Consider the following 13,725-nt stretch of genomic DNA (forward strand, 5'->3'; position numbering starts at 1 on the left):
CTTACCTTTTTTTTTGACTCTCTTTATTTTTCTTGTTTTATTTTTTGTCTGAGCTCCCTTTGCAACATAGCTAATATGGAAATATTTTTGCATGACCACGTATGTAATTGATATCAAATTGCTTGCCTTCTCAAGGAGGAGGCATATGCCAGAAGGAGAAAGGGAATTTGGAACTCAAATAAATGGTTATTAAACATTTCTACATATAATTGGGAAATACTTAACAAAATAAGGTAAAACATTATATCAAAACCACATGCTAACATTATCTATGTTTTATTGTATTTTTCCTTGTTTTGTTAAATGAGAAACCTCTTTTTATGAGTGATGCCCATAGTGGGTATGAAGAGGGTTGACGGCCTGACTGTGTTTGATGTCATCTCACTTCTGTCACTTCATACCTGTATGATCCTCAGCAAGTCATTTAGCTTTTCTTAGACTCAGTTTCCTCATTTGCAAGATGAGAGAATTGGATTAGATAAGATGTAAGCTCCAGCCCTAAAGCTGTATTTCTGTCATGATCTTAGAGAATCTAGGCAAATCATTTACCATCTTGGTGTCTTGAGTAACTCTAAGACTGAGTATATATGCCAGTCTGCGTTGGCACATTAGGGGCAGGTAGGTGGCACCATAGAGCACTGGGCCTGGAAGACTCATCTTCCTGAGTTCAAATACAGCCTCAGACACTGACTAGCTGTGTGACCCTAGGCAAGTCACTTCACTGTTTGCCTCAGTTTCTTCATCTGTAAAGTGAGCTGGATGAGGAAATGGCAAACCATTCCAGTATCTTTGCCAAGGAAACCCCAAATGGGGCCAAGAAGAGTTGGACATTATAAAATGACTGAACAACAAGCAATCTACATTGGTGGAAGGCGAAGGGAGGCAGAGTAATCCTTACCCGGAGAGCCCTACACTAATGAAATCGTAAATTTAGTTTACAAAAATCATGAGCTTATGATCAAGTAGAAGCCTAGGAAAATGCCTTGTCCAAGATCACACAACTGCTGAGTAGCCATGCTGACTCCAGTCCATTACTGTAAATTATAGTCAACACAATAGCTAGCCTATATGTGACACTTTAAAGTTTACAAAATACTGTACAAATATCACATTTTATCCTCATGACCACCTTGGGAGATAGGTGCTATTATTAACTCCATTTTATAGGTGAGGAAACTCAGGCAGACAGGTTAAATGACTTGCTCAGGGTGATCCAGCTAGTAAGTATATAAGATTAGATTTGAACTTCCTGACACCAGGTCCAGCATTGTATCCACTGTGCTACCTTGCTACTATTTGTAAAATGGCTGTAATGATAGCACCTATCTCACAAGACTGTTTTGAGGATCAAACAAGCTAATGCATGTAAAGTGATTTGCAAACCTTAGAGCACCCCCAAAGTGTTATGCTGCTGTCCATTCACACCCACTAGGTAACTCTCCATGGTCACTTGGGTTAGCCACGATTTGGATTCTCCAGAGGTTGCCAATGTGATGTTTCGAAGTGGCAACATTTCTCAGCCACACAGCGCATTGTTTATATTATTTTATATTAAAAAATCCTCCTATGATTCCAAGCTTAAAGTCCCATCTCATGACAGCTCTTTCTTTTTTTTCCTAATTTTCTTTTAGACTCTTTGCTCTCTTTTGGATTGTTTGCTGACCCCTGAAAATGTGCCTCCAGAAAGCCCACGGGAAGTCTATGAGATCTACTTTGTCTTTGCATGTATCTGGGCCTTTGGGGGAGCCCTGCTCCAAGATCAGGTACATGTTGGGGAACGAATGTGATAGAAATAGACCATGAGATGCATTAAACTATGATGTACAGGTTTGCAAACCACCTGAAATGGGTTCTCCCCTCAGGTACCACTGTAGTTCTGGCCTTCATCCCCTCTCACCTTGGCTGTTATGACAGACTCCTAATTGGCCTCCTTGCTTCCAGTCTCCCACCACTAATCTGTCCTGCCCAGAACTGCCAGGGTGATAATTCGAAAGTCCAAAATTTCAGTTCCCTCCTCAATAAGCTTTAGTTTATTTTCATTGCCTCTAGGAGACAAAATAAACCCCTTAGCCTGGAATGTGGGGTACTCTAGACTGGTTCCCACCTCTCACTGAAAGTACAGTCTGTTCATAATGTTCTGTGGCCGTTTAAGTAAAAGGGTTTGTACCCCCCACCCTGAGAGCCATCTTGGGCTAACTGAATAGGGATGTGACTCTATGGCCAGAACTATTGGGCTCAGCCCCACGATGACTTAGCTGGTTCTTTAGCTAGGTGGTTTTAGAATCTGATGATAAAGAGTGTTCTATTCCTTTTAAAATAAAATAATAGATTTTATAAATTTTTTTTGTTTTTATACCACATGTATTTTCCCCTGTATTCCTTATTCTACTTCTTCCATAGAGGTATCTCTTATTACAAGAATTTTTTTCTAAGAGGAAGAGAAAAAAACCTCACCAAAATTGTTTAACACATTGAAAAAAAAACCTGCTGTTACACTGAGTGTTTTACCTATGAACTCCTACCCTCTCTCAGCCAAGGAGTCAGGGCAGATGTCCTCATATCTCTCTTCTTTTGGGCCATGTCCTTATTCAAACTTTCACAACATTCAGCTTCAATTATGTTGTGGTGGTGGTTTTTCACGTTGTTGCAGCCATTGTATACAGTGTTTTCCTGACTCTTGTCATTTTATTTTGCAGCAATTCATATAAGTCTTCACAGGCTTCTCTGTAATCATCATATCCATTGTTTCTTACAATACAGTAATATATTCATGTACCACAACTTGTTTAGCCATTCCCAAATAATATGCATTAACTTTGTTTCCAAATTCTTCAATACCATAAAAAGGGCTGCTATGAATTTTGGTGTCTATAGGGCCTTTCTTGTTGTCCATGACTTCCTTGGTGCCCATGCATTGACACCAGGAAGTTTTGTGCTTATAAAACAAACAAATGAAAGCTGTGAGCTTGCCTTCCAGCTATAATAACGGCTGCTATATGGCAGCACGTGTCTGGGAGAGACTGAGGTGGGTAGATTGCTTGAGTACAAGAGTTCTGAGTTAGAGCAGGGCTAAAGTCAATCACGTATCCTCACAAAACCTTACGCCAATATGGCGACCCTCCAGAGCAGAGACTGCCTAAGGAGGGGAGCAAATGGGCTCAGGCTGGGAAAAGGAGCCAATTAAGGCTTCTGTCATGATCAGCAGTGGGATTGGGTCCTTGGTTGGCTGCCGTACTTTCAGCCTGGGGGAAATAGGGAGATCCAATTCCAAAATTATGATGCTCAGGTAGCCCTCTAAGGTTTGTGAGACCAAAAATCTCACTTGATCCTCTTGACAACCCTGGTAGGTATAGGTACAGGGCTTGCTACCCCATCCACGTTGTTCAGAGGAGAAAAATGAGGCTCAGATGGGTTAAGGACTTGCTGGTGGTCGTTCAGCTTTGCAGTGTCAGAAGCAAGATTCTAATTCAGCTCCGTGCTATCTCCAAGTCTATCACTTTTCACTCTACTGCCCTGTCTTACACACACACACACACACACACACACACACACACACACACAGAGGAAAGCCTTTTTTGTGAGTCCCCTTTCCTGGCCCTTCAGAAAGGCAGCTGCTGCCCAAGCTTGGACAGAAATGGAGAGGTGCCAAAGTTGCTGATGGCATTAGCAGGGAGCTCTCAGCGTGTAGACAGAGGGAGAAAGAATCTGAATCATGCTTCACCTGCTTTCCCCCTTCTTCTTAGACAGCTGGAGTTGGAAAGGGGAGAAGGGCATTGTGCAGATGGGCTACTTCTCTGCTTTCAGGAAGATTGGGAGATCAGGGGAGTGGGACCAGTCCTATAGCAGTATTTCTGTATCATGACCCTAGGATGAAGTCACTGGTGGACTTCCAAACTATTTCAAAATGAATTTCTCTCCTTCTTCCTTATGTCTCCCCGCTCTCTCTCTCACTTTGTCTCTTCCTCTTCTCCTCCTTCCCCTTCTCCCTCCCTCCTTCTCCCTCCTTCTTCACACACACTTCTTTTTTTGTACTATGCCTTTTTTTCTGATAAAAGGCACTAAACTCCCAATCATTGATTCAAAGCTGTAAGATAGTGTAGTGTAATGGAAAGTGCCCTGGTTCTGGAGTCTGAGGGTATAGGTCCAAATCCTGATTCTGTCACTACCTATGTGACCTTCTGTAAGTCACAATCTCTCTGGGCCTGGTCCTCATTTGGACAATGAGGTGGTTGGACCAGATGACCTCCTAGCTCCCTTCTGACCCTAGAGCTGTAATTCCATCACCCACTTTTATGGGGCTCAGTTTGGTGATCATTCTCTAAGATCATAGATGTTGAGCTGGAAGAACCCGAGAGTCCATAGAGAACAACCCTTTCATTTTAAAGATGGGGAAACTGAGGACCAGGGAGGTTAAGAGCATTGCCCAGGGTCAACTAGCAAGTGTCTGAGTCAGTATATGACCCCAGATGCTTCTTACTCCAAGTCCAGTGACCACCTTTGAGGCCACGTTGCCCCTTTTTCCATTACTACAGAGGGGGCGTATTGGAGAGACAATGGATTGTGGTGCCAAAGGAGACCTGGGTTCAGCTCCTGCTTTTGGTATTTACTATGTAGACCCATGGACACAATTCTCACCCTCCTGTTCACTTTTTGATGAAGAGGTTGAGGCCCTAAGAGATGGAACAGCATGGCCAAAGCTCCATCTAGGTCGTGATTGGGTTGGGGTTGGTGCTGGGCATTGGCCCGAGCCTGACCCCAAATCCAGAGTCAGTGTCTTCAGCTGCACCTTTGCTATATCCTGAACACGTAATCATCATAATAATCATGGTCAATGTTTATACGATTCCTTAAGGATTGGAAAGCTCTTACATTTGTAAGCCTCTTAAGTATTTGATCCTTACAAAGACCCTGTGGGTTGGGTGCCTATATAATCTCAGCTTTACAGATGGGGAAACTGAGTCTGAGAGAAGTAAAAGGACTTTTCCTGGATCAGACAACTAGGAAGCAGGAGAGAGGATTAGAACTCAGTGCTCCTTGATTCCAAGCCCAGCACTGCATCCATGCTGCTACCTAGCTGGCAATCCTTCAAGCTTTTCTTAAGTACTTACTCTGTGCCAGGCTAAGTCCCTGGCCTCAAGGAACTTACATTTTAATGGTGGAGGCAGTATGCTCCTAAAGAGGTATGTATGAGATATTTGCAGAATAATTGGATATCTTTGCTGCCTCCCAGTCAGTCATGGGGTTTGTGTAAAATGGCCTTTCTCCCTCCCCTCCCATTATTAGGTCCTTGCCAGTTGATCGCAGCTATGCTGTCTCCAGGCCTCCCTGCCTAGAACCCCCAGAACCCAGGAGAGGATGCAGGAAAAGGAATCTGTCCTTGAAGGCTCTCTTCTCTTGGTTCCAAGCTGGCTCTGGCTGGGATGAGGCAAGAGCCTAAAATAGCACGATGAGGTCACTCATGCCCATGGGGCTGCTCTCCTTGTCACTAGGTTACCAGAGCTGTGTTCTATAATTAACGTGGTTCTAGCAGCCGTCCTCCCAAATCCCAGGGAGCCCCTTCCTGGTAACCAAACTGACAGTAAGGGACAGTCTCTCATTCGGCCATCGGCTGTCTTCTCTTTGGATCCCCAGTGCCTGGCCCAGGTGCTTTGCACATAGGAGGCAATTAATAAATGCAGATTGGATCAGATCAGATTGGATTGCAGGGACACTCTAGTGTTTTACTGACAGAGGGCCTCTGTACAGCTTGGGGATGGAGGTGGGTTTCATGGGTGGCCATCTTTCTGTAGAGACCATCATCGTCTCCCAGCAGGGTACCATATGTGGTTTCCTTCCCACAATCTCATGCACAAAATTGCTTTATTCTCTTTTGGGTAGAGAGTATTGCTTCTTGTCAACCAAGCGATTGATTCTTCCTGTGCTTTTGGGTCTTGTCCATTCAGAGTGGGATGAGGAAGGCACAGAGGAAAGAATCGTTATCGGAGCAGCAGTCTGGGTGCCAATTCAGGCTCTGGTACTTACGACCACTGCCATCTTTGGCCCCATTTTCCTCCTCTATTAAGTGAGGGGTTACACAAGACGTTGGTACTGTGGTGCTTCCAGATCAGACTCTTTAACTCTTATTAGAATCCCTTTGGCCTTGGGGCCACTTATGTTTTTTGGGCCTCACTTTTCTCCTCTGTAAAATGAAGGGATGGGCTAGATGACCTATGACACCTTCTAGCTCACTTACATTGGATGAGGAAAGATCTTGACAACTGGGCCTTTCTGTGTGATCCGCAGGGGAGAAGGCCTGGATGTCATTACTGGGGCTTCAGGGCAGAGCAGGCCCTGGCATTTGGGTGATTCCCAGGGCAAGGGCACAAGCCCCCAAAGAGATGAGAGTTCTCTATTGACGCTGCCTGAGACAGGAGCGTGGGGCCAACTTCCTCTGAATGAAACATTCTCCGAAGCAGCTTGAGTGGAGATGGCCAACTCACGACCACCCTTTCTTAGCATGTGAGCCTCAGACTTGTTCACAGCTGACCAATGTCTCTGTGTCCAGACTCTCAAACTGTGGCAGGCTGGGAAAGTGATGGCGGGCACTGCCCAGACTTTGCTCTTCTCCATTAAGGTCCTTGAAGGCAGGGGCTGTTCAACCTTTGTCTCTGTATCCTCAGTGCCTCACACGCAGTAGGCATTTAATCAGATCTTGCTAAATTGAATTTTCTGTTCATTCATTAATAGGACAAGATATTTAGTGAGAGAACCTTACAGGGCAGCCAGTCCAACTCCTTCTGTTTTATAGATGAGGTAACTAAAGCACAGATAGCTGAATTGCTTGCCCAAAGTAACATGCCAGGGGGCAGAGCCAGGCTTTGAACCCAGTTTCTCTGGCTCCAAATCCAGCATCCTTTCTTTTTATTCCTACTGTGGATCTACATGATGGTCATGTCTGTGGTCTAACCCAGAAGCAGAGAAGGAGACCATAAGAGACCTGATGAAAAGGAGAGCAGGTGATTGGGGGTAGGGAAGTGAGAATGCAAGACCCCAGAAGATACACAGCTGGGAAAGCTAAGAAGCCAGCCTGCCTGCCTGCCTGCCTGCCTGCCTGCCTTCTTTCCTTCTTTTTCTCTTTCTCTCTTTCTTTCTTTTTATAATTTATTTTTAGTCTTCAACATTCACTTCCATAAGCTTTTGAGTTTTAAATTTTTCTCCCCCTCCCTCCCCAAGATGGCATGCAATCTAATATAGGCTCTACATATACATTCCTATTAAACGTATTTTCACATTAGTCATGTTGTAAGGAAGAATTAGAACCAATGGAGGAACCACAAGAAAGAAGAAACAAAACAAAACAGAAAAAAGAACAAATAGTATGCTTAGATGTGCATTGTAGCTCCATAGTTCTTTCTCTGGGTGTAGATAGCATTTTCCATCATGAGACCTTTGGAGATGTCTTAGATTCTTGCATTGCTGAGAAGGGCTGTCTATCAAAGTCAGTCATTGTACAATGTGGTTTTTATTGTGTGCAGCATTCTCCTGGTTCTGCTCACTTCACTCGGCATCAGTCCATACAAGTCTTTCCAGGTTTTTCTGAAGTCAGCCTGCTCATCATTTCTTATAGCACAATAGTATTCCATTACATTCATATACCACAACTTGTTCAGCCATTCCCCAATTGATGGACATCTCCTCAATTTCCAATTCTTTGCCACCACAGAAAGAGCTGCTATAAATATTTTTGTACATGTCCTTTTCCCATTTTTATGATCTCTTTGGGATACAGCCCTAGAAGTGGTATTGCTGGGTCAAAGGTTATGCACATTTTTATAGCCCTTTGGGCATAGTTCCAAATTGCTCTCCAAAGTGGTTGAATCAGTTCGCAACTCCACCAAGAATGCGTTAGTGTTCCAATTTTCCCACATCTTCTCTAGCATTTATCATTTTCCTGTTTTGTCATGTTGGCCAACCTGATAGGTGTGCTATGGTACCTCAGGGTTCTTTTGATTTGCATTTCTCTAATCAATAGTGATTTAGAGCATTTTTTCATATGACTATAGATAGATGTAATTTCTTCCTCTGAAAACTGCCTGTTCATATCCTTTGACTATTTATCAGTTGGGCAACGACTTGTATTCTTATAAATTTGATTTGATTCACCATATATTTTAGAAATGAGGCCCTTATCACAGACACTGGTTGTAAAAATTCCTTCCCACTTTTCTGCTTCACTCCTAATCTTGGTTGCATTGGCTTCTTTCTTTCTTTCTTTCTTTCTTTCTTTCTTTCTTTCTTTCTTTCTCTTTCTTTCTTTCTTCCTTTCTTCCTTCCTTCCTTCCTTCCTTCCTTCCTTTTTTCCTTTCTTTCTTTCTTTCTTTCTTTCTTCCTTCCTTCCTTCCTTCCTTCCTTCCTTCCTTCCTTCCTTCCTTTCTTTTTTCCTTTCTTTCTTCTTTCTTTCTTTCTTTCTTTCTTTCTTTCTTTCTTTCTTTCTTTCTTTCTTTCTTTCTTTCTTTCTTTCTCTTTCTTTTCTTTCTTTCTTTCTTGCTTGCTTGATTTCTTGCTTTCTTCCTTCCTTCCTTCCTTTTTCCCTTTCTTCCCTCCCTCCTTCCCTCCCTCCTTCTCTCTCTCCCTTCCTTCCTTCATTCCTTTCTTTCTTTCTCCTTTTCTTTCTTTCTCTCTCTCTTCCTCTCTCCCTCCCTCTCCCTTTCCCTCTCCTTTCTTTCCCTTTCTCCACTTCCTTCCTTTTTTTCCTCATTTGGCAGGAGGCAATGCAGACTTGGAGTCAGAAGAGATCTGAGCTGGTATGAACTCCACCTGTGACACTAGCTACATGAATATAAGCTGGCTACCTCACCATTCAGAGCCTTATTTTCCTTACCTGTAAAGTGGGGATGTACCTATACCTATACCTATAGTCCCTCCCTCACAGGGGTGTTGGGAAGCTCATGTGAGGGCTTTACAAACACCAGCTGTTATAATGAGATGTTCTGGTCAGAGGTGGCCACAGGGCACTGTCAACCTCAACCTGCTCTGATTTCCAGACTGGGGGAAAATACCTCATAGCCACTGGCAACCATGCAGCCAAATTTCCAAGCTCTAACTCCTTGTCACACGCCTATGATGCCCCCTGGGAATTCCCTCTTCCAGGAGAGACTGGGTCTGGGCCCCCAGGCCTTTAAGCAAATGTGAGATGACACCTTATTTGGAATGTTGTAAAGAGAGCTCGTGAGCATTTCTGCTTTGGGCTAGATGGCCTCTGGTGTCCCTTCCAACTTTTAGTTCTGTGATTCTGAGTCAGGGAAATATTTCCTTGACAGACGTTACCTTGCTCCCTCTCACCTACATATGGTCTTTTCATGACGTGTACCCCCCCCCCAATCTATACATATAGAGAATTAATGGGATTGATGCTAGAGGTTTCACCAGTAATTGTGGGTTGACTCTGTAAAAACTTTGGGTGCCAAATAGGATTTAAGGGTCCAGAGAAATTGAAGCCTACATCATTCATTCATTCACGTTAGGCTGTCATAATGTCGCATTAGCCAACCCAGTGACCCTTTGTGTTTATTCTTCTTAGCTTTCAGATTATCCAATTGAATTTAGTCGGTGGTGGCTCAAACAGATGAAAGCAGTCAAGTTTCCATCCCAGGGGACAATTTTCGATTATTATCTTGACCCCAAGACCAGGAAGTTTTTGCCTTGGGCTGATAAAGTTCCCAAATTGACTATGAATCCAGATACACCTTTACAGGTAAGTGCATAAAATGTGTCAACTTTCAAGGTATATTTTTGTATTTAGAGTCATTATTTCTATTGTAATTGGAATTCTGGAAAATGAGTGCAAACTTCTGATGCATTGACCAATTATGGCATCCAGAATGAGAGAGAGGACCTCGTGTACTGTGTTACTCAGACCACAGCTGGGGTATTGTTTTCAGTTCTAGATATCAGGTTTCAGTAAAGATATTGAGAAGCTAGAACGGTCCCAAGAATGGTAAATAGGATGATGAAGGACCTTGAACTCATGCAATAGGAGGGTCCATTAAAGGAAGTAGGGGTGTTCAGCCTTTAGAAAAGAAGAAATGTGGCAATGGATTCAGGAAGCACCATAAGGCTCTTCAGGTTTTTGAAAGTGTCATATGGACAGTTGTCCCTAAAGGCAGAACTTGGAGGAATGGGGAGAAGTTGCAGAGAACTGATTTGATATTTAGATTTGATATAAAGGAAAATTCCTTAATAATCACTGCTTATGGAATTTGTATGGGGTACCTTGGGTGGTAGTGAGTTTCTGTCACAGTAGTGCTTTAAGAACTTCATGAGCTCCTGGTGAGGACACCCTAGGGGAACTTCATGGAGTCTCAGGGCTCTTCTTATTGGAGGACCCTAAAAGTAGAATTTTTTTTGAGGTGTCAAGGGATTTTCAGTATACAAGAAACATCCAACTTGTTCTAATGTCCACAGTAAGGGCAACTTTCCTGAGTGTGAAGAATCTCTGCTGAAGGCAGGGCCTCTCATTATGAGGTCCTTTTGTGTTTGGGGCACATCTTCTCCTTAGAGCTTAATTCTGTGATGACCTCTTTTTGCCTGTTTTCTTCAAAGTATCTTGAGCTTCACTAGGACTGGTGCTGCTACTTTCTTTCTGAAGACCCCAGCATTTAAAATTTCTGTCACTCTTGTATATTATATACCCACCCTTCCCCAGCCCTCTTTCCTTCCATGCTTCCTCAAATTAAAAAAAAAAGAAAAACATGTTTCATTTGCATAGTCTGGTAGTTTTAAGGCAAGATATCTGTCCTAACATTTGGAGCTGTCCAGCAGTGGCATGGAATACCTTGGGAAATAAGAAAGGGAGCCCTGGAGGTCTTCAGATAGATTCACAGGGGTGGGGAACCTGCAGCCTTGAAGCCACATGTGGCCTTCTAGGTCCTTGGGTGCGGCCTTTTGACCAAGTCCAATTTTTGCAGTCTTTATGTATATTTGAGGAAAAACAATAACTTGCAAAAACAGTATAAGAGTGAAAGAGACCCTGGAAGGTGACAGATATAACTTATGTCCAGGAGAATATTTCCATGAATCAGCCCCAGAATCCCAGAGTTGCAAGTGACCACATCGCAAGTCACCTGGTGACCACGTAGTCCAAACCATACATGGCCAAGGACATTCTCGACACCAGAAGTGTCAACCATGCAGCCCACGGGCCATGAAGCCAACAACACTCCCTAGTGTGGCTGAACCAGATTAAAATGTAGTTGAGAAATATTAAAAAATGAATAAAAATGCAATAAAAAGAAATAATACATACTTAAAATTAAGTCAACACGTGGCCTGCGGGGAGCCTTATGGACAGCTCAGTGGCCTCCATTTCTATGAGTTTGATACCAAAGCTCTCTGATACAGGGACCATCCAGCCTCTATCTCAGGGGTGGGGAACCTGTGGCCTCGAGGCCATGTGTGGCCCTCTAGGTCCTCAAGTGCGGCTCTTTGACTGAATCCAAACTTCACAGAACAAATCCCCTTAATAAAAGATCAAGACAATAATCCAAGAAAATTCCAAAGAACTCGTGGTGAAAAATGCTATCTACTTCCAGAGAGAGAGAACTAATTAACTCTGAATGCAGATTGAAGCATATTTTTTTTTTACTTTCTTAATTTTTCTCCTTGGGTTTTTTTGTCTGTGTTATCTTTTACAATATGGCTAATAAGGAAATATGTTTTGCATGACTGCACATGTATAATTGATATCTAATTGCTTGCCTTCTCAAGGAGGGGGGATGGGCTGGAGGGAGAAAATTTGGAACTTAAGTTTTTTTAAAACAATTGTTAAAAAATTTTAACACTTAATTTGGAGAAATTTAAGAAGATAAAAATGCATTAAAACATTAAAAATAAAAAAACAACAAATAGAGAGATTGACTAGATGCTTTCTAAGCTCTCTTTCAGCTCTAAATCTTCAGTGCTTTGACCATGGTACACATGGTAGTTACACCTGTACCCAAGCTGAAAAACTGTAACCCAGTTTGATAGCACTCTCAGGTTCGCAAAATACTTTCCTTAATATAACCTTTCAAGGGTTTTGTTATCACCATTTTGAAGATGAGGAAATCGAGATTCTGGGAGGAAAAGGGCCTGACTGGAAATCATACTGCTGGCAAGAATCAGAGACAGGTCTGGAGCCCTGGTCTTCCTTTCTCTAGGCCAAGTATGATGCCATCACCCCACATTTTATCCCAAGTTGTTACCTGTTGGCCTAGAATGTGGTGCCTGGCTGGCTTGTACCATTATGCCCAATCTCTGCTGCTTTCCATGTGTTGCCTGTGTTAGGCTCTTCTTGTGTTTAAACTAAAAATCTTGCAGAATTTCAGAATAGACAGAAGTCACTGCCTGCCCCTCCTCCACTCTTCAGGCCTCCATTTCCTTACCTGTAAGATGAGTGAGTTTGATGAGATGATCCCTCCAGCCAAAGAATGCTCTGTCTCTCCTCCCATTGCCCTCTCTCTTCTACTTTTCTCCAGACAGTCCTTGTCCCCACTCAGGAGACAACACGTCTCCGCTATTTTGTCGATTTGCTGCTGGCAAAAGGGAAGCCCTTAATGCTTGTTGGAGGTGCAGGAGTGGGGAAAACCATCTTTGTGAGTGACACACTTGCTGGCCTTTCCGAAGATTACATGGTGGCCAAGGTTCCTTTCAACTACTATACAACGTCAGCCGTTCTGCAAAGTAAGTGCCTGGCCCAGGGAATCCACTTAATAAAAGTTGAATGATTGATCGACTGACTGAGGATGTGCTGATGACCAGTGATGGCATCCTTGTTTCAGGGATTCTCGAGAAACCACTAGAGAAAAAAGCAGGGCGTACCTATGGGCCAGTAGGAAACAAGAAACTCATTTATTTCATTGATGACATGAATATGCCTGAAGTGGATGTGTATGGCACAGTCCAGCCTCACACATTGATTCGACAGCACATTGATTATGGACACTGGTGAGCATATCTCCATGATTTTGTACTCTGCCCCAAGCCAATAATGACCAGAAACAATCTCTTGGTAACCCTCTGACCTTGCCAAAGAATTTCACATGATCTCTCATGAAACTATAAAAATGACCTAAAATCTCTGTTTGTTTTGTATCGAAGAGGTTTCTTGTCTGAAGCATCCTGGCTGTATGGCCCCAGACAAGTAAGCCACTTTAACCTCTGTGCCTCAAGCAATGCTGTAATACCCAGCTACAGAGGAGTTTTCTATCTGCATCGTTGGAAGGATTTTTCACACTGGAACTTCTCCATATAGTCTGGACTCTCCCTCTATGCCCACGCCCCAGAAGAAATCCTCCTCACTATACAAGGAACTGCTTGGTGCAGTGGATAGAATACAGAAAGATCTGAGGTCAAATCTAGCCTCAAACATTTATTACTTGTATGACCCTGGGCAAGTCATTTAACATCTCTTTACAGCAGTTTCCTCATCTGTAAAATGGGGATAATAATAGCACCTGCCTCCCAGGGTTATTGTGAGGCTTGAGTGAGATAAGATTTGTAAAGTGCTTTGTGATATTATTATTATTATTATTATTATTATTATTAGTTAGCAGTAGTCCCGCCTCTAGAACAATCTGCATGAGGGAGCTATAAAGTCACAAGCTAGAATAGAACTCCGCAGTCATCCTCATTTCTGGCAGCATTAAGCTGACATCCTACTAAGCCTTTTAAAAAAGAGGGATGTTGGCTCTCCTCGGGGGCCATGAG

The 13,725-nt window shown here is 43.0% G+C and overlaps 1 protein-coding gene across 1 annotated transcript in view; it reads left to right on the forward strand.

Moving 5' to 3' along the window:
• DNAH11 (dynein axonemal heavy chain 11) overlaps window positions 1-13,725 on the forward strand; it is a 320,191-nt gene that overhangs the window by 172,519 nt on the left and 133,947 nt on the right. The window contains exons 44-47 of the mRNA XM_078150757.1: window positions 1,632-1,763; window positions 9,560-9,733; window positions 12,495-12,699; window positions 12,798-12,963. Coding sequence (XP_078006883.1) covers window positions 1,632-1,763; window positions 9,560-9,733; window positions 12,495-12,699; window positions 12,798-12,963 — 677 coding nt within the window. The remainder of the gene's footprint in view (window positions 1-1,631; window positions 1,764-9,559; window positions 9,734-12,494; window positions 12,700-12,797; window positions 12,964-13,725) is intronic.

The sequence above is a fragment of the Phascolarctos cinereus genome, unplaced genomic scaffold (assembly GCF_003287225.1).
Source record: "Phascolarctos cinereus isolate Bilbo 61053 unplaced genomic scaffold, phaCin_HiC Scaffold_1;HRSCAF=81, whole genome shotgun sequence".
Lineage (NCBI taxonomy): Eukaryota > Metazoa > Chordata > Mammalia > Diprotodontia > Phascolarctidae > Phascolarctos > Phascolarctos cinereus.